The 25,766-nt window shown below is 42.1% G+C and overlaps 1 protein-coding gene across 9 annotated transcripts in view; it reads left to right on the forward strand.

The window, feature by feature from the left end:
* Positions 1-25,766, forward strand: part of LOC133568772 (phosphatidylinositol 4-phosphate 5-kinase type-1 alpha-like) — a 47,995-nt gene that overhangs the window by 12,352 nt on the left and 9,877 nt on the right. For all 9 annotated transcript variants that reach the window (XR_009809672.1, XR_009809671.1, XM_061920902.1 and 6 more), the window contains 13 exons: positions 2,075-2,100; positions 4,237-4,326; positions 4,492-4,622; positions 4,796-4,913; positions 8,163-8,315; positions 14,414-14,713; positions 14,782-14,990; positions 15,054-15,137; positions 15,299-15,347; positions 19,360-19,444; positions 19,517-19,681; positions 23,160-23,316; positions 23,384-23,458. Coding sequence is in view for 7 of the 9 variants with exons in the window: in XM_061920902.1 (XP_061776886.1) it covers positions 2,075-2,100; positions 4,237-4,326; positions 4,492-4,622; positions 4,796-4,913; positions 8,163-8,315; positions 14,414-14,713; positions 14,782-14,990; positions 15,054-15,137; positions 15,299-15,347; positions 19,360-19,444; positions 19,517-19,681; positions 23,160-23,316; positions 23,384-23,458 (1,642 nt within the window). In the remaining 2 variants the exon portion in view is untranslated. The remainder of the gene's footprint in view (positions 1-2,074; positions 2,101-4,236; positions 4,327-4,491; positions 4,623-4,795; positions 4,914-8,162; positions 8,316-14,413; positions 14,714-14,781; positions 14,991-15,053; positions 15,138-15,298; positions 15,348-19,359; positions 19,445-19,516; positions 19,682-23,159; positions 23,317-23,383; positions 23,459-25,766) is intronic.

Below are 25,766 nucleotides of genomic sequence, written 5' to 3' on the forward strand. Positions count from 1 at the left end.
GGATATTGGGTTTCACTATGTAAAAGCGCTTTGAGGCACTAGAGAAAAGTGCTATATAAATATAATTCACTTCACACACACTTCACTGCTTACGGCCTTCCCATACACCCCCCCAACTTAAGCTGTACATCAAGCAAGAATGGAAAAGAATTCCACTTCAAAAATGTGTCTCCTCAGTTCCCAAACCTTTTTTGAGTGTTGTTCAAAGGAAAGGCCATGTAACACACTGGTAAAAATGCCTTTTTTGCAATGTGCTGCTGCCATTAAATTCTAAGTTGATTGATTATTCAATTAAATATAAGTGGAAAAGGATTTGCAAATCATTGTATACTCTTCTTATTTACCATTTATACAACGTGACAACTTCACTGCTTTTGTAATGTGGGACCACACTATTATGGAACTTTGAGTGTAAATATGGTGAGCTCGTCATTAAAAAGGGGATTTGACGGGTCATAGTGGATCTGCCTCATCAAGCTTTACAGCTCCACAATATATAGATAAAGGATTTGATCCTTATATACTAGGTTGGGAAAAGCCCTTTTCAGGTCCATAAATGCTCGTTTGGGTTGGAAGAGTGTCAGGTTCAAGCACTGATGACATCTATTAAACAGACAAGAAGCAAGGAATCATGCAGCAACAGACTTCAATTTTGGCTCAATGTGGAAAAAAATTTGGGGCTGCAAACTCAGTTACAACCACCCACCATGCTCTAAGGTCCAGTCCCATGTGCTCCTTTATTTATTTGGGAGGTCCCTGGTTACACGATAGGGGGGGTAATTTCAGCAGCCCCATTTGGACACAATATATGATTATTCAGAAATGCAAATGTACTGACACTCGTGATATCGCCCTGTCTCCGCTTTTTCTGCGTCACGGTACTCGATGTTCTGGACACAAACACTGATACGAGACGACTCGCCATCTAAGATTTAATCTTAGATCTTAGAATCAAGTCACAACTATGGTCCCCGGCTAGCTCTAAAAGTGGTGTTTTGAAAAAGACTGTTATGTATAGGGTAATCACTTACTGGAATCGACAATGTTGATACCACAATATCTGGTATCAATCACCAGCAGAGTGGGTTTTAAAAATAGACTAAGAGAAGTATTACGGAAAGAGATTGTTCTAGATTGTACCTAATGTCATGACTGGTTGTATTTACTATTGACTGTTTTATTGATTATGGGACAAGCAGTAGAAAATTGATGGATGGTTCTTTTTCGTCACTTATTGTTTGTCTTTGGTATACTAATGTGTATATTTTAAGCCATGGGTTCTTTGTTTTATTTTTGCAAAAATATACATATCTATTTTTATATTGCTATTTTTATCTTTGGCATGAACATTATTATGTAAACTCAAAGTTATTTTTTTTAGGTTCTTTGTTGTTGCTATTTTTGTATTACAACATGTTATTTTTTTTATCACGTTGTCCTGCATTGTAATCTTTTGTTTTGTGATTGTGTGATGTTTTTACCTGGAACCCAGGAAGAATAGTCTCCACTGCGGCGGAGACTAATGGGGATCCTTAACAAACTAAACTAAACTAAACTAAACTTAGATTGCGGGTTGTCCCTTAGCACAAATAGAAAAGTACCACTTCAGCACAATTGATAATAACTACAGCAACGGCCCTTAAGAATAAGAGTTGTGTGATAACTCACACATAATAATTCCAACAAAGAACCCTTTCAAACACCTCTTGCCCTAATTCAACATGACAAATGTTCTTCTTGGTGATTGGACCAAAAAAAATAAATATATGCCACAGACACATTTTACAACGCAATCTAGCAGAACTTTTCTGACACCTCCAGTTTATTGTATTTTTAATCCAAATTTGCATATTGGCCAGGTGTTCAAATACATTTGTCCAAACATCTGATAGCGTTGCGATATGTTTGTCACCAGACATTGGGAGATGGAAAGCAGGTGTTTAAATATTGACTTTTTTAAAAGTGGACCAGTTTGAACAAATGGATGCCCCGGCCCCAGGTTAAATATGGATGTGGATGTTCAAATGTGGCATTAATGTTCTCCCCTGTGTTTCTCCCCCCCGCTCTAACACAGATCCAGCCAAGAAGAGTCAAATAGAGGTAGGTGTCCTCTACACGCCTTCACACCTGCTCAAAAGTTATGAAGAACATGATGTCATGGCTGTCTTCAGTTTCCAATCATTTCTACAACTCATATTTTTTTGTGATTGGAGCACATACTTGTTGCTCACAAAAAATATTCATGAAGTTTGCTTCTGTTATGAATTTATTATGGCTCTACTGAAAATGTCAGCAATCAAAAGTATACATACAGCAATGTTAATATTTGCTTACATGTCCCTTGGCAAGTTTCACTGCAGTAAGGTGCTTTTGGTAGCCATCCACAATCTTCTGCTTACATTTTTCACCACAAACTTGCTGCAGTTCAACTAAATGTGTTGCTTTTCTCACATGGACTTATTTCTTCAGCATTGTCCACACCTTTATGTCATTACTTTGGGAAGGCCATTTTGAAACCTTAATGTGGGGTGGGGGGCGTGGCCTGCGGACATGCAGCGAAGCGGGGTGAGCCAGGACCGGCTTTGAGATCAGCAACAGGTGCATAGAAGTCCCACCTGGGCCTGGTTATCTAATCACCTGTCGCTCTGTTAAAGGCAGTAGCCGGGAAGGAGAGGTGGTGGTTGGAGTTGTAGCGCGAGAGGGAGCGAGAGCAAGTTTCACACATACAAAAGACAATTGCTGAAAAGCACTACAGATACTTTATTGCTTAAATAAAACAGTGTCTGAAAACCCTGAAAAGGAGCGGAGATGTCTGTACTTGGTGGTCCGAAGAACCCGGAAGTGATAGACTTCCACACTTAATTGTAGCCTGATTTAACCGATCCTTTACCACTTTTGAGGTGTGTTTAAGGTCATTGTCCTGTTGGAACTCCCAACTGCGCCCAAGACCCAACCTCCGGGTTAAAGATTTTAGCTTGTCCTGAAGAATTTGGAGTTAATCCTCCTTTTTTCATTTTCCCATTTAGATTACCAGTTCCATTGGCAGCATAATAGCATAATACTACCACCACCATGCTACCATGCTTGACGGTAGGTTTGGTGTTCCTGTTGCTGGGTATTGTAGCCAACAGTTCAATTTGTGTTTCTTCTGACACCACACGGACAATCAATCAAATCAATCGATGTTTGCTTATATATCTCTAAATCACAAGTGTCTCAAAGGGCTGCACAAGCCATAACGACATCCTCGGTTCAGATCCACATAAGAGCAAGGAAAAACTCACAACCCAGTGGGATGTCAAAACGAATGACTATGAGAAACCTTAGAGAGGACCGCAGATGTGGGTGACCCCCCACCTCCAGATAAGACCGGATGCAATGGATGTCGAGCGGGTCTAGCATAAAATTGGGAAAGTCCAAATGGCCAAAGATCAGACCTTCCGGGGGAAAGTTCCGTTGTCATTGCTGTACGTATACTTTTGACCCAGCGGATTTGTTCCCTGTGACGGACTTCCTGCCATCCGTGTGTGGGTTGCAGTGCCGATCATTACAGGACACGTCATAGCAGGTTGGACTCTGATTTATTGTTTCAATAATCATCAAGTCTTCTTGCCTTTCTGTCACGCCACTTTTCAGTGCGCTGGCTCTTCCTGCTTGCTGTCGCGGTGCACCTGTCGGTGGCCGGTATGCACGTCTGTTGCGGGGTCTCATCGTCTTCCGGGTCTCGTTCGTCGCTCTCGTGGTTGTTGTTGTCGCGTGTTCCTTCTCCTTCTTCTGGCACGATTGTTCCTCCCTCGCCCCTCTTATGCTGCAGCACAAGATGCAGGGATTGAGCACAGGTGTGTCGTGTACGCACCTGACTCTGATTGCTGCTTCAGCGCCGCTCCGAGTGCGTCACGCTTCTCCTCTCTGCTGCATGCCCCGCCTCCTGGCCTCCATGTTGGTCAAGACAGCTGCTCCTCTCAGCCCGCTGTCGGCCCGTCGGCTGCGTCGCTCCACACTCACATTTTCAGTGGAGCCATAATAAATTCATAAAAGAACCCAAACTTGATGGACGTTGTTTTGTGAGCAACAAGTATGTGCTCCAGTCACTACATCACAAAAAAATAAGAGTTGTAGAAATGATTTGAAAGTCAAGACAGCCATGACATAATGTTCTTTACCACTTTTGACAGCGATGGCGGTATATTCCTGTTTTTAGCTGATGAACTTCCCTGCACTCTGTGGTTGTGACAGATGCCATCCCCATTCGGAGCGGGCCTAACTCACGAGAAGAAGATCGGCCACAGAAGAGTGGATGCTTCAGGAGAAACCACCTACAAGAAGGTTGGCTCTTCTTCAAATTCTCCTCTCTCCGCCTTGATTACTCTCTCTTTTTGTCTTACTGTGTGGGATTCTCTCTTTGATTCCCAAGTACTAATCCTATGTAAGCTCGCCTTCCCGATTTCATCAGCTGCCCTCCACCTACTTCTTTTTATCCGCCGCCCCCAGACCACCTCCTCCGCCTTAAAGGGAGCCATCCAATTGGGTATTGGATATACCGTTGGCAACCTAAGCTCCAAGCCCGAGAGAGATGTGCTCATGCAGGACTTTTACGTGGTGGAGAGCATCTTCTTCCCCAGGTACCCGTGTCTGTACTCTTTGTGTACTCTGGTGTACTCTGTGTGTACTCTGGTGTACTCTGTGTGTACTCTGGTATACTCTGGTGTACTCTGGTGTACTCTGGTGTACTCTGGTGTACTCTGTGTGTACTCTGTGTACTCCCAGTGTCTAATCCTCTCCCTTGTGCTCGCAGTGAGGGCAGCAACCTCACACCAGCCCACCACTTCCCAGACTTCAGGTTTAAAACCTACGCGCCCGTGGCTTTCCGCTACTTCCGGGAGCTGTTTGGGATACGACCGGACGATTACCTGGTGATGTTTTGTTTCTTCTAACCATTGGGAATTTTATCGCCAATTAGCATTATACCGTTTATTGTTACATCGCTAATCAAGTCTAAGAGCCTGAACTGATGAAGCCTTCTGAGGTATTGGCACCAGCCGCTGAACTAGATGTGACCAATCTAAGTCTAAGATTAGATGTGACCAATCTAAGTCAAAGATTAGATGTGAACAATCAAAGTCTAAGACTAGATGTGACCAATCTAAGTCTAAGATTAGATGTGACCAATCTAAGTCTAAGACTAGATGTTACCAATCTAAGTCTAAGATTAGATGTGACCAATCTAAGTCTAAGACTAGATGTTACCAATCTAAGTCTAAGACTAGATCTGACCAATCTAAGTCTAAGACTAGATGTTACCAATCTAAGTCTAAGACAAGATCTGACCAATGTAAGTCTCAGAGCGTGAACTGATTAAGCCTTCTGAGGTATTGGCATCAGTCACTAAACTAACCTGTCTAAGACTAACTGTGACCATTCGAAGACTAAGACTACATCTAACCAATCTAAGTCTAAGACTATATCTGAACAATCTAAGTCTAACAATAGATGTGACTTTTCTAAGACTAAATGTGACCATCCTAAGACTAAGACTAGATCTAACCAATCTAAGTCCAAGACTAGATCTGATCGATCTTAGTCTAAGACTAGATCTGACCAATCAAAGTCTAACACTAGATTTGACCTGTCTAAGACTAAATGTGACCATTCCAAGACTAAGACTAGATCTAACAAATCTAAGTCCAGGACCAGATCTGACCAATCTAAGTCTAAGAGCGTGAACTGATAAAGCCTTCTGAGGTATTGGCACCAGCCGCTAAACTAGATGTGACCAATCTAAGTCTAAGACTAGATGTGACCAATCTAAGTCTAAGACTATACGTGACCAATAAAAACTAGATCTGACCAATCTAAGTCTAAGACTAGATGTGACCAACGAAGTCTAAGACTAGATATGACCGATCTTAAGTCTAAAACTAAATGTGACCAATCTAAGTCTAAGACTAGATGTGACCATTCTAAGTCTAAGAGTAGATCCAACCAATTTAAGTTTAAAACTAGATTTGACCAATTTAAGTCTAAGACCCTATCTGACCAATCTAAGTCTAAGAGCGTGAACTGATGAAACCTTATGAGGTACGGCGTGGCGCAGTGGGAAGAGTGGCCGTGCGCAACCCGAGCGTCCCTGGTTCAATTCCCACCTAGTACCAACCTCGTCACGTCCGTTGTGTCCTGAGCAAGACACTTCACCCTTGCTCCTGATGGGTGCTGGTTGGCGCCTTGCATGGCAGCTCCCTCCATCAGTGTGTGAATGTATGTGTGAATGGGTAAATGTGGAAGTAGTGTCAAAGCGCTTTGAGTACCTTGAAGGTAGAAAAGCGCTATACAAGTACAACCCATTTATCATTTATCATTTATTGTCACAAGCCGCTAAACTAGAAACAATCTAAGTCTAAGACTAGATGTGATCGATCTAAGTCTAAGAATAGATGTGACCATTCTAAGACTAGATCTAACCAATCTAAGTCTAAGACTAAATCTGACCAGTGTTAGACTAGATCTGACCAATCTAAGTCTAATACTAGATGTGACCAATCAAAGTCTAAGACCAGATGTGACCAATTAAAGTCTAAGAATGGATGTGACCATTCTAAGTGGAAGGCTAGATCTAACCAATCTAAGTTTTAAGACTAGATCTAACCAATCTAAGTTCTAAGACTAGATCTGACAATCTAGGTTCAAGACTAAATCTGACCAATCTAAGACCAAAGCTGTCCAATTTAAGTCTAAGAACGTGAACTGATAAAGCCTTTTGAGGTACCAGCCGCTAAACTTGATGTGGCCTATCTAAGCCTAAGACTAGATGTGACCAATTTAAGTCTAAGGGCAGATGTGACCAATCTAAGTCTTATACTAGATATAACTAACTAAGTCTTAGACTAGATGTGACCAATCTAAGTCTAAGACCAAATGTGACCAATCTAAGTCTTATACTAGATGAAAAAAACTAAGTCTTAGACTAGATGTGACCAATCTAAGTCTAAGACTGGATGTGACCAAACTAAGTCCAAGACTAGATCTGACCATTCTAAGTGTAAGACAAGATCTGGCCAATGTAAGTCTAAGACTGGAACTGATCAATCTAAGTCTAAGACTCAATGTGACCAATCTAAGTCTAAGACCTGATGTGACCAATCTAAGTCTAAGACTAGATCTAACAAATCTAAGTCTATGAGCATGAACTGATCAAGTCTTCTGAGGTCTTGGCACCAGCCGCTAAACTAGATGTGACCAATGACCTGGATGAATGAGAACATTCATAGACACAGCCATTTAACTTTAAGCACTTCCTGTTTGGGATTCTCATGATGATTGGTTTACTATTGGTTACTTTTGTACTTATGTTACCTTGACTTTGGCAATGGTGCCATTTTTGTTTTGTTTATATTGTAACATTCGAATGGTGATAAATGAATGTGATGTGGCAGTTGCTGCGGTTTGAGGAAACACTCGATTGCTTTTTCAACGAGTGTTTCCTCAAACCGCAGCAACTGCCACGCCACATTCATTAATCACCATTCGAAAATTACTTTACAAACAAAACAAAAATGGCACCATTGCCAAAATCAAGGTAACACAAGTAACTAATGTGAACATTAAAATAAAATGGACGTAGAGAACACAAATTTTTACAATGGAATTCAGGGTGCGCATCGTGCATTAGAACTAATTGCAAGCACTGCCAGGAACTGTAACTACAAAGTTGACTTAGTCTTTGTATCTTATCCCTTTTGTATTTTATCCTTCAAGGGGATAGTTTCAAATGAAATAAACCATCGTGTCGCAACAGCATAGGTCTGCTGCCATCTAATGCCAGCCACAACAGGAGCAGCTGACTGCAGTAGTGGCAGCCAATCCAAAGGGCGCTTAATGTGCCTTGGGTTACAATTGAGTTGCTATTGTGACATCCAGTGGACACATTTAGAACAGCAGTTTCTTTCATTTAAAAAAATGCAGCTCATTTTCATATTTAGCCAACAGCTCTTGCGGACCCGGTTAAACCTGTTTGTTTGACAGCCCTGTAAAGCTTTCTTTTTCTAAACTCAACAGTAGACTAGACTGCATCCGTCAGCAGTTTTGATAAAACTACAAAAAAGTAATATTATAAATACTTTAAAAAGCTGACGTCTAGGTTTTAACATGCGTGTTTACTTCTGCAGTATTCCCTCTGTAACGAGGCACTCATTGAGTTGACCAACCCAGGAGCCAGCGGCTCCATATTCTACGTCACCCGGGATGACGAGTTCATCGTCAAAACTGTCCAACACAAAGAGGCGGAGTTTTTACAGAAGCTTCTTCCCGGTTACTACATGGTAAGTCGCAGTCCATATCGGTTAGGATTAATATTTAATTTCATTTACTTTAGGCTCATGCACAAAATCTGAGGATTACGAAGTCAAACCAGTCTATACAGGAGGTTCTCAACCTTTGTCACCAAGTACCACCTCAGAAAACACCAACAATAATTTACAGTAGCGTAGTAGGCCCAAGTATTTATTAAAACAACAACGCATTTAATACTTTGGCCACCGTAACATTACACACAGTTTTAACAGTCGTATTTATTTATTTACAGACACACCATAATGACCAACAATAATGTACAGTAGCGTGGTAGGCCTAAGTATTCATTAAAACAACAACTCATTTAATACTTTGGCCACCGTAACACTACGCACAATTTTAACAGTCGTATTTATTTATTTATTTATTTATTTACAGACAGATGTCATTTTGTATTACATTATTGTTTCTTCTGTTAATATCACAGTCCGTTCTGCAAAAAGGTCCCTAGAAGCACACAGCTTATGGACGTTATAACTTCACCTTTATCTTTACTTTTTACGCCAAAATGCGTCCATTCTCCCTTTTCTGTCAACAAGCTGTATCGGCTTGTAAGTGCTCTGTGTGCGTGCGGTGCCGAACATGCTGCTCTGCTCGTAAAACCAGCAATGTCACGATGTGACGACGATGAGGGGGGGGGGGGCGGTATTTTTTAGAGGCGGTATAGTACCGAATATGATTCATTAGTATTGAGGTACTATACTGGTACCGGTATACCGTCCAACCCTACATTGTATGGTATGCATGTTCGAAATTAACTGAAACTGAACTGAACTGAACTGAACTGAACGGAACAGATTTTTTCGTGTGTGTGAGCAAACGCAAAAACTCCTTGAGCATTCCCAAACCTGACTAAATAACAACTTAAATGTTCTATTATAACTTAAATGTTCTATTATAATGATTATCATATATATGATTTTTTATTTGCTAATATAATTGTGTTGACCCACTTACAATGACAACAAAAAAAAAAAGATTTTCATGAGCAGAGGTGGGTAGTAACGCGCTACATTTACTCCGTTACATCTACTTGAGTAAATTTTGGGATAAATTGTACTTTTAAGAGTAGTTTTTATGCAACATACTTTTACTTTTACTTGAGTATATTTATAGAGAAGAAACGCTACTTTTACTCCGCTCCATTTATCTGCAATCAGGTCGCTACACGCTACTTTTTTTTAATCGATCTGTTAATGCACGCTTTGTTTGTTTTGATTTTGTCAGACACGCATTCAAAGTAGGAACTACACATGCCTGTTTCACCAATCACGTGCAGTCACTGGTGACGTTAGACCAATCAAACAGAGCCAGGTGGTCACGTGACCGTCACACGTAGAACCCAAACTTATTGGGGTGTTACCATTTAGTGGTCAACTGTACGGAATATGTACTGTACTGTGCAATCTACTAATACAAGTTTCAATCCATCAACCAATCAATCAAAAGTGTAAAGGAAAAAATACACTTTTTATTTCAACCGTACTTCCCGTCCTAAGCCTAAAGACTGATCGCACAGTTCCTGTCTTCACAATAAAAGCGCCGCTCCATCGCGCCTGCGCTAACAAAATAAGAGTCTCCGAAAGCCAGAGCAAACAAGCTAGCAAACTACGGAGTTTGCCGCCAATGTATTTCTTGTAAAGTGTATAAAAACGAATATGGAAGCTGGACAAATAAGATGCCAAAAACCAACGACTTTCATGATGTATTAGACAGGAAGGAGGAACTTTTTTTCTCCTCCATTTAAAAACCGGGACGTTATCAGCACTATACTGTCTGATTCCAATCAATGCAAGTCATCAGAATCAGGTAATACACCAACTTATATTCTTGTCTTCATGAAAGATAGGAATCTATATGTTAAACATGCATGTATATTCATTAAAACACCTTTAACATGTCAACAAAAACGGCAAAATAAATAAATATAAATTATATACTGTATATATAACTGTATGTATGTATATATATATGATATGTGTGTGTATGTATATATGAGGTAGATCACCTCGACTTGGTCATTTATTAAGTAATTGATTAACGTTGAAACACTTATTATTGGGGTGTTACCATTTAGTGGTCAATTGTAGGGAATATGTACTGTACTGTGCAATCTACTAATACAAGTTTCAATCAATCAATCAATGCCTGTTAAGTTATTGTGGCTCAATTTGCCTTAATTTTTTTATTTTAATGTATTATTATTTAATATATAATATTGTTTTAGTTGCTTAAGAGATATTCCTGGCTCTGAATTTGCTCATTGCTATTTTTATGTTTTTGTGCATTATTTGTTGCCGTAATCATTAAACAAACAGGTTACTCATCAGTTACTCAGTACTTTAGTTTTTTCACAACATACTTTTTACTTTTACTCAAGTAAATATTTGGGTGACTACTTCTTACTTTTACTTGAGTAATACATCTGTAAAGTAACAGTACTCTTACTTGAGTACAATTTCTGGCTACTCTACCCACCTCTGTTCATGAGCTGTGTACTAGTTAGTACCCCTTTCAGGCATCGCATTTAGTGCCCATTAAAACATTCACATGTAGCACAATGAAATGTAAGCATGTTTACATTCCTGCAACTAATACACATCTGTATTAGTATTTCTTTAATATAATAACAACATTTCATGATTAATATTTATAAATTAAGATTCTTAATGTATGACACCGGAATAAGCACACATTTGATTGGTAAATCCAGAGGAAACTATCATGGAATTTCATGAGTAGAATTTAATCCGTTTACTATGTTATATAGCAGGGGTCGGCAATCCAAAATGTTGAAAGAGCCATATTGGACCAAAAATACAAAAACAAATCTGCCTGGAGCCGCAAAAAAATTAAAAGCCATTTTACATACAGATAGTGTGTCATGAGATATAAATGAAATTATGAGGACTTAAAGGAAACTAAATGAGCTCAAATATAGCTACAAATGAGGCATAATGATGCAATATGTACATACAGCTAGCCTAAATAGCATGTTAATAATGTCAACAAAACTCACCTTGGTACATTCATGCACAACGTTATAAGTTTGGTGGACAAAATGAGACGGAAAAAGAAGTGGCATAAATCACGTCTTAGAAAGTCAGAGAAAGTTATACACGTAAACAAACTAGGGTGAGTTCAGGGACCGCCAAAATTAGTAGGACAAAACGGCGCTCGCCAAATACTCGAATCAGTGAAGCATGTTTAGTATAGACAGTGTGCTTTATAGCAATTAGGGAGGTTTGTGTCATGTTTGTCCTCCTACAGAAACCAAATTAAAACAAAAAATACGTTTTTTTCCCCTCATCATTTCCATTTTTCATATATTAATTGAAAAGGCTCCAGAGAGCCACTAGGGTGACGCTAAAGAGCCGCATGCGGCTCCAGAGCTGCGGGTTGCCGACCCCTGGTATATATAGTACAAGCACTGTGGAATAGAAGATTGTATGCATAAATAGAGGTATTGAGGGTTTATTAAAGTTCGCCCATGATTTAACACGTATGACTTTCTTCTGAAGAATCTCCAGTTTTTGAAGATAAGTGCGATACGTGTTGCACCGTACCACATTGCAATAGTTTATATGTGCCTCAAATAGAGTACCATACAGAATTAGGAGAGCGTTAAAGGGCCTCAATGTTGAGAATAGACCGACATATTTAGATCGATTATTCATTAAATATTTAATATGGCTTCTGAAATGTACAGATGTAAACACCAAGGAATGAAGTGCTCTCAACTCTACAGTAAGACTGTTTGAATATTTAATGAAGTGATTCTTTGATGGCGATCGTGAAGCACACTTTGAGAATAACTGGTCTCGACGCCTTACCCGACTTCCTGGCGTTGGCTTCGATTGTGGCGATGACGCCAAAGTACCGGCTTTGTAACAGCTAGGAGTTTGTACCACGCTAAGTAGACTTTAACAGGCTTAGCGCTCAGCAGCGTTATCCAGGACCTTGGGCATATGTCTAGCACAGTCTTTTTCCACCCCATTTTTGAGCCAAGGCACTTATTTTGCTTTGGAAAAACTCCGGAGTTACACCACCAGTGGAAATCATTAAACAACGAAATTCAGTTGACAGTAAAAAGTCGTTGTCGCAATTGTTGGATATGACTTTAAAGCACAAGCAAGCATACATGAGTATATCTCTTGTCTCAAAGTAGGTGTACTGTCCCCACCTGTCACATCACACCCTGACTTATTTGGGCTTTTTTGCAGTTTTCCTTTGTGTAGCGTTTTACTTCTATTTTTGTGGCTTTTTCTCTTCTTTTGGAATTTTCCTGTAGCAGTTTCATGTCTTCCTTTGAGCGATATTTCCCACACCAATTTTTGTTTTAGCAATCAAGAATATTTCAGTTGTTTTTAATCCTTCTTTGTGGGGATGTTGTCGATTGTCACGTCATGTTCGGATGTACATTGTGGACGCCGCAGTAGGTCTTTGCTGTCGTCCAGCATTCCGTTTTTGTTTACTTTGTAGCCAGTTCAGTTTTTGTTTCGTTCTGCATAGCCTTCCCTAAGTTAAAGTTAAAGTATGTTAAAGTACCAATGATTATCACACAAGCAATAGGTGTGGTGAAATTTGTCGCCTGAGTTTTACACATCTCCTTGTTCACCCCCTGGGAGGTGAGGGGAGCAGTGAGCCCGGGAATCATTTTTGGTGATTTACCCCCGATTCCAACCCTTGATGTGCCAAGCAGGGAGGTAATGCCTCCCATTTTTCTAGTCTTTAGTTTATTGTGTGGTCAGGGTTTGAACTCACAACCTACCAATCTAAGGGCGGACACTATAACCACCAGGCCATTGAGTAGTATGCTTCAATAGCTTTTCTCAGGGGCACTCACCTTTTGTTTATTTTTGGTTTAAGCATTAGATACCGATTAGTCAACGAGTCTTCTCATAACTTTTATGGACAGAATGTTTAGACGCAGTCAGGGCGTTGAGGGGTTTGGTGGCTCCAGGATTAGGTCTCTGCTTTTTGCAGATGATGTGGTCCTGGTGGCTTCATCTGGCCAGGATCTTCAGCTCTCACTGGATCGGTTCTCATCTGAGTGTGAAGCGACTGGGATGTGAATCAGCACCTCCAAATCCGAGTCCATGGTTCTCGCCTGGAAAAGGGTGGAGTGCCATCTCCGGGTTGGGGAGGAGACCCTGCCCCAAGTGGAGGAGTTCAAGTTCCTTGGAGTCTTGTTCACGAGTGGGGGAAGAGTCGATGGTGAGATCGACAGGCGGATCGGTGCGGCGTCTTCAGTAACGCGGACACTGTGTCGATCCGTTGCGGTGAAGAAGGAGTTGAGCCGGAAGGCAAAGCTCTCAATTTACCGGTCGATCTACGTTCCCATCCTCACCTATGGTCATGAGCTTTGGGTTATGTCCGAAAGGACAAGATCACGGGTACAAGCGGCCGAAATGAGTTTCCTCCGCCGGGTGGCGGGGCTCTCCCTTAGAGATAGGGTGAGAAGCTCTGCCTCTGGGAGGAACTCAAAGTAAAGCCGCTGGAGCCAGATGAGGTGGTTTGGGCACCCGAACGCCTCCCTAGGGAGGTGTTTAGGGCACGTCCAACCAGTAGGAGGCCACGGGGAAGACCCAAGACACGTTGGGAAGACTATGTCTCCCGGCTGGGCTGGGAACTCCTCGGGATCTCCCGGGAAGAGCTGGACGAAGTGGCTGGGGAGTGGAAAGTCTGGCTTTCCCGGCTTAGGCTGCCGCCCCCGCAACACGACGTTGGATAAGCGGAAGAAGATAGCATTAGATACCTTCTTACCTGCACTCTGCCTCTCACTGTTTCCGACATCTACAAAGCAATTAGCTACCGGCTGCCACCTGCTGATATGGAAGAGTATTACACGGTTACTCTGCCGAGCTCAAGACAGCACCGACACTCAACAATAACACATCATTTTGAAGATTATAATAGAAACATTTTCAACCCAAATAGGTGAGATTAGATCGTCTCCCACGGCACACCAGACTGTATCTCACGTGGTCTGGTAGACTGAAACATGTCCTCTCGACTGACTCATCTAAAACTGTACCCCTTCTTTATTCACCCCGCCCTTCTTCAGAACTTGAACCAGAACCCTCGGACGCTGCTACCCAAGTTCTTCGGCCTCTACTGTGTCCAAAGCGGGGGTAAAAACATCCGGGTGGTCGTGATGAACAACATTCTACCGCGCTCCGTCCGCATGCACCTGAAATTTGACCTGAAGGGCTCCACTTACAAGAGGCGAGCGTCCAAGAAAGAACGAGAGAAGTCCAAACCCACTTTCAAAGATCTGGACTTTTTGAGTGATGTTCCCGAGGGCCTCAGTCTGGACCAGGACACGTATAGTGCTCTGGTGAAAACTCTGCAACGAGACTGTCTGGTAGGAGAAAGCACAGGAAAAGAATGTCATTAAAGTACATCAAAATGATTGTGTGTCGTACATCCAAGGTCCTGGAGAGTTTTAAGATTATGGACTACAGTTTGCTCCTCGGGGTCCACAACAAGACACAAGCAGAGAGGGAGCGGCAGTCCCAGGGTTCGCCAGCAGATGGCGCGGATGAGACGCGGCCCCTGGCCCAGAGAGCTCTGTACTCCACTGCAATGGAGTCTATACTGGGAGGGTCCACACGCAGGGAAACCCTGGACCATGACGACACGTACGTGGGCAGGTCTCAACGCCCCTAGGGCTGCACACGCTAACGTCTTCACTCTCTCCGCAGAATGGGCGGCATTCCGGCTGCGGGAGTCAAAGGAGAGCGCCTCCTCCTGTTCATCGGTATCATCGACATTCTGCAGTCCTACCGGTATGAGCCCGGCATGTTAATTCCTTCCAGCAGCTCAATCGATACTTTTAACCGAGCCTGTCTACCTTGTCCGGTGCACAGACGCCAGAGGTCAAACGTAAAACAACCACTGTCAGATGTTTATATGCCAAAATATGTCAGACAATGCAATTCTCTTACAGGTGGACGAAGAAATTGGAGCACTCCTGGAAGGCTGTCATCCATGATGGGGTGTGTAGTTTTTCCCTTTCTACAGTCCTGGTCAAAAGTTGACGGATGGGTAGTAGATAGATGGATAGTACTTTATTGATTCCTTCAGGAGAGTTCCCTCAGGAAAATTAAATACACTTGTAAAGAACATAAGTTAAACAAGTTTCACTGCAATAAGACGCTTTTGGTAGCCATCCATAAGCTTCTGGCAAACTTCCGGTGGAATTTTTGACCACTCCTCTTGACTAAATTGGTGCAGTTCAGCTAAACGTGTTGCTTTTCAGACATGAACTTGGTTCTTCAGCATTGTCCACACGTTTAAGTCAGGACTTTGAGATGGCCATTCTAAAACCTTCATTCCTTTACCACTTTTGAGGTCATTGTCCTATTGGAACACCCAACTGCGCCCAAGACCCAACCTCCGGGCTGATGATTTTAGCTTGTCCTGAAGAATTTGGAGGTAATCCTCTTTTTTCAGTGTCCCATTTAAAGCACCAGTTCCATTGGCAGCAAAACAGGCCCAGAGCATAACACTACCACTACCATGCTTGACCGTAGGCATGCTGTTTCTGGGATTAAAGGCCTCACTGTTATGGTTTGCAGGGGGGAGGTGACAGCAACCGACACCAGGGGGTTGTTTAGCTCTAAGATTTATTATATACAAAAACCATATACACATATATTGGCCCTGCGATGAGGCAGCGACTTGTCCAGTGTGCACCCCGCCTTCCGCCCGATTGTAGCTGAGGTAGGTAGGTAGGTAGGTAGGTAGGTAGGTAGGTAGGTAGGTAGCTCTTTATTGTCATTGCAAAAAGTACAACGAAACTTTGTTTTCAGCACAAACCTGTTCAAGATTAGGCAAACAAACAGTGTACAGGGTTACAGAACAAGAAGGCTGATGGGTCGCCATAAGGCGCCCCGTAAAAGATGGGAAAAAGGTAAACGCTGGGGAAGGACCAGCGCCCCCGCGACCCCAAAGGGAATAAGCGTTACAAAATGGATGGATATACATATATAAATATATACATGTGGAAGTCTTGCTCCTCCAGGTTCTCTGGACCGCCAATGACGGACATGACAGCCGTGTTCATCTTTGTGAACAATTATTTTTCAATAATTTGCGCTTTCCAGCCATGTTATAGTTTATTGCTTGTTCCACCATTAACCACCTCCTCTCCTTCCCGACTGCTGCCTTTAACAGAGCGACAGGTGATCAGACAAACACTCACGGCTGTGTCATCTACGCACCTGTCACTAATCTTGCAGCCGATCCTGACACACCCCGCTTTGCTGCAGGTCCGCAGGCCACGCCCCCCACAATATATAATAATCAAACAATACTATATATACTAACTAAGGAAATGGAGTGTGTCAAAACCCAAGAGTGTGTGTGTTTGGGGCTATGTGTGTACTTAGCTGAAGTGTGTGCTACCAAGTGTTGGAACGAGAGACAAGGAAGTCCAGGGGAGAGAGAATCCCGTGTCCAAGCGGGAGGTCGAGACCCGAGAGGCAGTCCGGGAAGCAGGGGGAAAAACGAGGATTGTCGAGACGCACAGCTCGACACGTGGAACAAAGGCAGACTGCAGGAAGCACAACAAGGGAAAATGTGAGACCATATAAACACGACGGAGGAAAACACAGGGAGGATGATCGCTTACTTTACGCCAAGAGAAGATTATATTCCGGCGCTGCAGGGCAGGTTGTGCCGGCTTATGAAGGCAACTCGGTCATCACGAGCAGTTGTGCTGATTGCAGATTGTCTGCAGGTCCAAGGAAGAACGCCAGCAGCGGGGAGAGAGCGCTGATGGGCATTGCCCGCGGTGCACTCGTCAGGATGCAAATATGAGGCCATGACACTCACCTTTTCTCCTCCAAGCATATTGCTGGATATTGTGGTCAAACAGCTCCATTTTTGTTTCATCTGACCGCAGAACTTTCCTCCAGAAAGTCTTATCTTTGTCCATGTGATGTCAGATGAAACAAAAATGGAGCTGTTTGGCCACAATACCCAACAATATGTTTGGAGGAGAAAAACTAAGGCCTTTAAACCCAGGAACACCTTGCCTACTGTCAAGCATGGTGGTGGTAATATTATGCGCTGGGCCTGTTTTGCTGCCAATGGAACTGCTGCTTTAAATGGGATGATGAAAATGGAGGATTACCTCCAAATTCTTCAAGACCAGAAAAGGATTCTGGACACAGATGCAGGATTTAGAAACATATATTTATTCTGAACAGGGAAGGGGTCCAAAACGGGATACAAAGCAGGCTATCAAAACAGATCTGACCTGACCATTAAACTACCAAAATACTAACAACTCAAAACGCTCCGGCTATGGAGTGAAAAAGGGGCTAATAACAAAAACCCTAGACACAACAAAAGGCGCTCCAACGGAGGCGATGCTATGACGCTAATCTTCCCTGACAAAATCTACAAAGAATCTCCCGTGATTCAAAATGTACAAAAACGTGGCAATGGCTGAAGACAAGACTGTGGCAAAGGAAACGCTGGAGGTGAAGAGACGCAACCCTCCGGCACAGGACAGGAGGAGGATGAAACATTTATACACAAGAGGGAGGGTGACACAGGCGGGCACAATCAGCCAATCAGGAGTGACGTCAAACCAGTGAAACAGGCGGAACGGCAAGTGGTTTGAAACCAGAGGGAGAGTTAGCATTTCAAAATAAAACAGGAAATGACAAAACAACATGAAACCCGGACAAGACTTCACCCAGGTGTGACACAAATTCTTCAGGACAAGCTAAAATCTTTAGCCCGGAGGTTGGGTCTTAGGTGCAGTTGGGTGTTCCAACAGGACAATGACCCCAAACACACCTCAAAAGTGGTAAAGAAATGGCTGAATCAGGCTAGAATGAAGGTTTTAGAATGGCCTTCCCAAAGTCCTGACTTAAAGTTGTGGACAATGCTGAAGACACAAGTCTATGTCAAAGAAAACCACACATTTAGCTGAACTGCACCATTTTTGTGGTCAAAAATGTAAGCAGAAGCTTGTGGATAGCTACCAAAAGTGCCTTATTGCAGTGTAACTAGCCAAGGGACATGTAAGCAAATATTAACATTGCTGTATGTATACTTTTGATTAGTCACTGTGGAGAGGCGGAGCCAGCGGTCAGACAGCGAGGCAGGGCGCGCCGTAGCCCGGCCCAAGATGGTGGCGAGGAGGAGTGGCTGGGACTTCAACAGCAAGACAGGGTGCGCCGGAGCCTGGCCCAAGATGGCGGTGAGGAAGCGGTGACAGCGAGTGAGCGGCGAGGCAGGGCGCACCGGGAGCGACGCCACAATCAAGATCAAGTGGGTGGATCGCGCACCTGGGGACAATCAAGTAATCCTCTCTCACTGACGTTCACGGCTGTCGCCCTTTGATACAGTGAGAGGATTACTTGATTGTCCACAGGCGCTTGATCTATGCACCTGATCTTAATTGTGGCGTCGCTCTCGGCGCGCCCCCCCTCGCCGCTCGCTCGCCGTCACCGTTTCCTCGCCGCCATCTTGGGGCGGGCTCCGGCGTGCCCTGTCTTGCTATTGAACTCCCGGCCACCCCTCCTCGCCACCATCTTATGCTGGGCTACGGTATGCCCTGCCTCGCTGTTGGACTGCCGGCCACGCCTCCTCGCCGCCATCTTGGGCCGGGCTACGGTGTGCCCTGCCTCGCTGTCGGACTGCCGGCCACGCCTCCTCACCGCCATCTTGGGCCGGGCTACGGCGCGCCCTGCCTCGCTGTCAGACTGCCGGCTCCAACTCTCCACAGTCACATTTTCATTAGAGCCATAATCAATTCATAAAAGAGGCAAACTTCATAATGGTTTTTGTGAGCACCAAGTATGTGCTCCAATCACATAAAAATAAGAGTTGTAGAAATGACTGGGAAGTCAAGACAGCCATGACATCATGTCCTTTGCAAGTCTATGTAGACTTTTGACCAGGACTGTTTATGTCTGCAATGCAGCACAGCAAACACTGCGCACTGATCCCAGGTCATTCCTTCCCCCTGTCCCACCCGCACGCCCACAGGACACGGTGTCCGTTCACAGGCCTGGTTTCTACGCTGAGCGCTTCTACAAATTCTGCAGCAACGTGGTCTTCAGGAAGAGTTGCTGTGAGTTCACACTTTTGAACTTGTCCAAGCTCTACCGCATGGATCTCACGTGAGCGTCCTCTGCGCCGGCAGCACTGAGGCCGTCCCCGTCCAAAAGAGGGAGAGTTCTCTCCGTGCACAAGTCCACCGCCGGTGGATCTGGACCGAGCAGCCGGCATCCCTCGCAGACCGAGGAGAGGCAAGAAAACCCGGACAACCTGCGAGGACCTCACAGCGTCCTGGTGCTGGAGGACGGAGGTAGGGGCTGAGAAAATATGTCACACACGTTCGTAGGTCTTAAGAGGCTGTTTTTTTTGGGGGGGTTTTTTTATTCCGATACCTGTAGATCCATTTGATGACGGTCAGAAGAAGTACGATTGAAAAGATGAAGTGCTGCTTTTGTTTTGCATTGTTTCTCTCTGAACCTTGGCACACTATTAACTTTAACCGCTTGCACTTGAGTGTTCCATTTTCTGTTTAAATGGGATGAACTCAACCATTATTGATCCTCTGGAAAAAAAAAAAAAAGAACAGCTCAGCAGCAGAGCAGCAGCAGTGCCAACAAAGTGAAAAGAAGTAGGAGCATAAGTTTCCCCCACGACAAGTGCACTGCCTGCAATCCACGGGGACTGACGACAGTCCTGCACAACACACTTGTTTTGTTGCATTTATGCAAATTTGTTTAAAAGCACAATTCTCGGATTTATGTCATCCAGGATTAGCAAGTTTAATTGCCTAGTCTGACCTGATTCCTCTCAAATAATATAGTTACATTCAAACCAAATGTCGTGTTGAGGACCAGGGCATAGCACCTGATTCTGTGTCCCCCTAATCCCAAACATCACCGCCCCATGCATACGAACATAGTGTACTTACATGCCCTGGAAACTGAATTGTTGCATGATTTTGGATTATACCAGCTTTTTAAAACACATGTAAAAACTTTAATTAGGTTTTTGTCTTATTAGAGAAAGGGGTAACATATCGAGAACCCCCCTCGCCTTTGTCTTTGTAGTGCATTCAATTGAATATGGGTTGAAAATGATTTGCAAATCATTGTATTCTGTTTATATTTACATCTAACACAATTTCCCAACTCATATGGAAACGGGGTTTGTATATATATATATATATATATATATATATATATATATATATATATATATATATATATATATATATATATATATAGGCGCCAGCGCCCCCCACGACCCCGGTAGAAAATGGATGGATATATATGTATATATATATATACACACACACACACACACATACAGTACAGGCCAAAAGTTTGGACACACCTTCTCATTCAATGTGTTTTCTTTATTTTCATGACTATTTACATTGCAGATTGTCAGATCAAAACTATAAATAAACACATGAGGAGTTATGTACTTAACAACAAAAAGATGAAATAACTGAATACATTTTTTATATTCTAGTTCAGGGGTCGGGAACCTTTTTGGCTGAGAGAGCCATACAAGCCAAATATTTTAAAAAGTATTTCTGTGAGAGCCATAAAATATATATTTTTAACACTGAATACAACTAAATGCGTGCATTTTTAAGTAAGACCAACATTTTTAGAGTATAATAAGTCTCTTATTCTTTTTAATAACATTGTTACTCTGAAGCTAACCAACAATAAATAAAATAATTCTTACCATTAATGCGACTTCTTGAACAGGTGCGGTAGAAACCGGATGAATGGATTAAAATGCATGAGAATGTTTTATATTTTGAATGTTATTTTTGACACTGTAATTACCAGCGGAATTATTCATTACTTATCGTGTTAAGCAATGTCAGCTCAGAATTTTCTGAGAGCCAGGTGCAGTCATCAAAAGAGCCACATCTGGCTCTAGAGCCATAGGTTCCCTACCCCTGTTCTAGTTTCTTCAAAAAAGCCACCCTCTGCTCTGGTTACTGCTTTGCACACTCCTGGCATTCTCTTCATGAGCTTCAAGCACACTTGTGAAGGGAAAATCATTTCTTTAGACAAGTTAATGTTAGTATCTTACATCTGTATTTCAGTCCCCATCATGACCGTTATTGAAGGTCTAACAAGTCAACAACAGACATTCCTGCTTTGGACATAAGTGTGCAGCATCTGCCCGACATGCAAATGTGCTGCTGCGCTCAAACCTGCAACCTTAAATCCTCATTATCCCCGTCACCTTCGCCTTACTTAAGCCAGGCCCTTTCTCCAGGGCGTTTTTTTTTATTCTATTTTTTAATCCGGCTCAGTAACGAGAGTGCCGGACATGGCAATCTTTTCAGGTTTTTGCCTCCTCTGCATAAATGTCCATGCCTTCCCGAGCACTCATCATCATCAGCGCTGCAATCGCTGGGAGAATCTAAGCTGGAGAAATAAAAGAGAGCGCCGTGCTCGCTCTGGCTGTGCCAAGATGATCCATCAGGGGCTCCACTATAATTTCTCAAGTCTTGCTTGGCTTTTGCCGCAGTACTTTGAAAAGAAACTGGTTTTCTAGCACGTTTTAGCGGAGATATAGTGGAGATGTCCATGCCATAGGCCACCTGCCTTGACTCACATATGAAGTTGAAGTGCCATCCCATTCCTAACCCATAGGGTTCAAGATGACCTTTTGCAGCTATTACAGCTTCAACTTTTCTGGGATAAGGCTGTCCACAAGGTTGCGGAGTGTGTTTGTAGCAATTTTTAACCATTCTTCCAAAAGCGCATTGGTGAGGTCACACACTGATGTTGGTGGAGAAGGCCTGGCTCTCAGTCTCCAAAGGTCTTGTATCGGGCTCAGGTCAGGACTCTGTGCAGGCCAGTCAAGTTCATCCCCACACCAGACTCTAGCATTCCTTTCTTTATGGACCTTGCTTTGTGCACTGGTGCACAGTCGTGATGGAAGAGGATGGGGGCCTGCTCAGAACTGTTCCCACAAGGTTGGGCGCATGGAATTGTCCAACATGTTTTGGTATCCTGGCGCATTCAAAGTTCCTTTCACTGGAAATAAGGCGCAGAGCCCAACTCCTGAAAGACAACCCCACACCTTAATTCCTCCCCCACCAAATTTCACACTCAGCACAATGCAGTCCGAAATGTAGCCTTCTCCTGGCAAACCAGACTAGTTCATCAGACTGCCAGATGGAAAAGTGTGGTTCATCAGTCCAGAGAAGGCGTCTCCCCTGCTCCAGTGGCGACGTGCTTTACACCACTGCATCCCATGCTTTGCATTGGACTTGGTGATGTACGGCTTAGATGCAGCTGCTCGGCCATGGAAACCCATTCCATGGAGCTCTCTGCGTACTGTAGGTGGGCTAATTGGAAGGTCACATGAAGTTTGGAGCTCTGTAGCAACTGACTGTGCAGAAAGTCTTTACACTATACTGACCTCTCTCTTGTCAGTTTACGTGGCCTACCACTTGGTGGCTGAGTTGCTGTTGTTCCCAAAACCTTCCATTTTCTTATAATAAAGTAGACTTTGGAATATTTAGGAGCGAGGAAATTTCACCACTGGATTTGTTGCACAGGCGGCATCCTGTGACAGTTCCAGGCTGGAAATCACTTTCACAAATGTTTGTAGAAACAGTCTCCATGCCTAAGTGCTTGATTTGATACACCGGGCTAAGTGATTAGGACACCTGATTCTCATCATTTGGACGGGTGGCCAAATACTTTTGGCAATATAGTGTATCTCAGTTCTTCACTTAAGTTCATGATGACGTCTTCTTCTGCCATGACATGATCTATTTATACAATCAGGGCGAGAGCCGCCTTGCACGCCTCCCTCCTTTGAAGACGCCACCACCGCTTCCATCGCCACCACGCTCTCCTCCGACAGCTCCTCACCCGCCACGCCCTTCGATACACCCGAGCACCCGCGCAGCCGGAGACAAATGCTCCCACCATACATGTCCAAGTGAGGGCAAGAAAAAACCGAAGCTTCAAAAAAAAAGTGGAAGATGATTAACTTTGTCACCTTGTAGTTTTAGGAGCCACAAAGAAGTTGCTGAAGTTCACGAGAGGAAGCAGGACACTTTCACGGTGGAGGTGGAGCTCAGGTACATGTACAATACACGCTCATGAAAAAAGTTTGGGAATTTTTTATGTCAAAATGTCGGGATTTTTTTGGTCTAAATAGCAGGATTTTTTCCATCAACAAAGTTGTGATTTGTTTCTGTTAAAAAGTATGTTTGTTTTTTTTGGTCTAAAAATTTGTATTTTTTTCCATCAAAAAGTCAGGATTTTTCCGTCAAAAAGTCAGAATTTTTTTTTGTCAAAAGGTCAGGATTTTTTTTCGTCAAAAAGTCTGGATTTTTATCGTCAAAAAGTCTGGATTTTTTTCTGTCTGAAAATTGGAATGTTTCTGTCTAAAAATGGGGATTATTTTTTCCATCACAAAGTCAGGAATGTTTTCCGTCACAAAGTCAGGAATTTTTTTGGTTTAAAAGTCAGTATTTTTTCTAGCAAAAAGTTGGGAATTTTTCCGGCAAAAATTCAGTATTTTTTATTTCAAAAGGTCAGTAATTTTTATGTCAAAAAGTGGGGAATTTTATGTCAAAAAGTCCGGATTTTTTCCGTTTAAATGTCAGGATTTGTTCCGTCCAAAAAGTTGTAATTTTTTTTTGTTAAAAAGTTTGGATTTTTTTTTTTTTGGTCTAAATATTGGGATTTTGTCCGTCTAAAAGTCAGGATTTTTTTCTGTTAAAAAATCTGTAATTTTTCCCGTCAAAAAGTCTGGAATTTTTTCCGTCAAAAAGTCTGGAATTTTTTTCCATCAAAAAGTCGGGATTTTTTCTGTTAAAAAGTCAGGATTTTTTTTGTCAAAAAGTCAGAATTTTTTCCTTCAAGAAGTCGAGATTTTTTTCTGTTACAAAGACTGTATTTTTTCTTTTAAAAACATATAATTTTTTTTATATCAAAAAGTCGGGAGTTATTTGTTTCAAAAAGTCTGGATTTTTTCTGTCAAAAAGTCAGGAATTTTTTCCGTCAAAACGTCTGGAATTTTTTCCGTCAAAAAGTCGGGATTTTTTCTGTTACAAAAACTGTATTTTTTTCTGTTAAAAGTCGTTATTTTTTATGTCCAAAAAGCGGGAATTATTTCTGTCAACATTTGGGAATTTTTACTGTCAAAAAGTCTGGAATTTTTTTTGTCAAATAGTCGGAATTTTTTCCCTCAAAAAGTCAAGATTTTTTTGGGGTCAGAAAATCTGGATTTTTTCTGTCAAAAAGTCTGGATTTTTTTCCATTACAACGACTGTATTTTTTCTGTTAAAAAGTTGTTATTTTTTTATGTCAAAAATTCTGGAATTATTTCTGTCAAAATTTGGGGGGGATTTTTATGTCCAAAAGTCGGGAATTTCTTCTGTCAAAAAGTCTGGAATTTTTTCCGTCAAAACGTCTGGAATTTTTTCCGTCAAAATGTCGGGATTTTTTCTGTTACAAAGACTGATTTTTTTCTGTTAAAAGTTGTTGTTTTTTATGTCAAAAAGTGGGGAATTATTTCTGTCAAAATTTGGGATTTTTTTCCGTCAAAAAGTCTGGAATTTTTTACGTCAAAAAGTCGGGATTTTTTCTGTTACAAAGACTGTATTTTTTCTGTTAAAAGTTGTTGTTTTTTATGTCAAAAAGTGGGGAATTATTTCTGTCAAAATTTGGGATTTTTTTCCGTCAAAAAGTCTGGAATTTTTTCCGTCAAAACGTCTGGAATTTTTTCCGTCAAAAAGTCGGGATTTTTTCCGTCAAAAAGTCGGGATTTTTTCTGTTACAAAGACTGTATTTTTTCTGTTAAAAGTTGTTTTTTATGTCAAAAAGTGGGGAATTATTTCTGTCAAAATTTGGGATTTTTTTCCGTCAAAAAGTCTGGAATTTTTTCTGTCAAAAAGTCGGGATTTTTTCTGTCGAAAAGTCAGGATTTTTTCCCTCAAAGTCGGGATTTTTTTCTGTCAAAAAATCTGGATTTTTTTCTGTCAAAAAGTCAGGGTTTTTTTTGTTACAAAGACTGTATTTTTTCCATTAAAAGTCGTTATTTTTTATGTCAAAAAGTCGGGAAATATTTCTGTCAACATTTGGGATTTTTTCTGTCAAAAATTTTGGAATTTTTTCGGTCAAAAAGTCAGGATTTTTTCCGTCAAAATGTCTGGATTTTTTCTGTCAAAAAGTCAGGACTTTTTTTTTTTTTTTTTTCAAAAAGTCTGTATTTTTTCCGTTACAAAGACTGGATTTTTTCTGTTAAAAAGTTGTTATTTTTTATGTTAAGAAGTCTGAAATTATTTCTGTCAAAATTTGGGATTTTTTTACGTCAAAAAGTTGGGATTTTTTTCTGTCTACAAATTGGGATTTTTCTGTCTAAAAATGGGAAAAAACATT

Source organism: Nerophis ophidion, linkage group LG14, assembly GCF_033978795.1.
Source record: "Nerophis ophidion isolate RoL-2023_Sa linkage group LG14, RoL_Noph_v1.0, whole genome shotgun sequence".
Taxonomy (NCBI): Eukaryota; Metazoa; Chordata; class Actinopteri; order Syngnathiformes; family Syngnathidae; genus Nerophis; species Nerophis ophidion.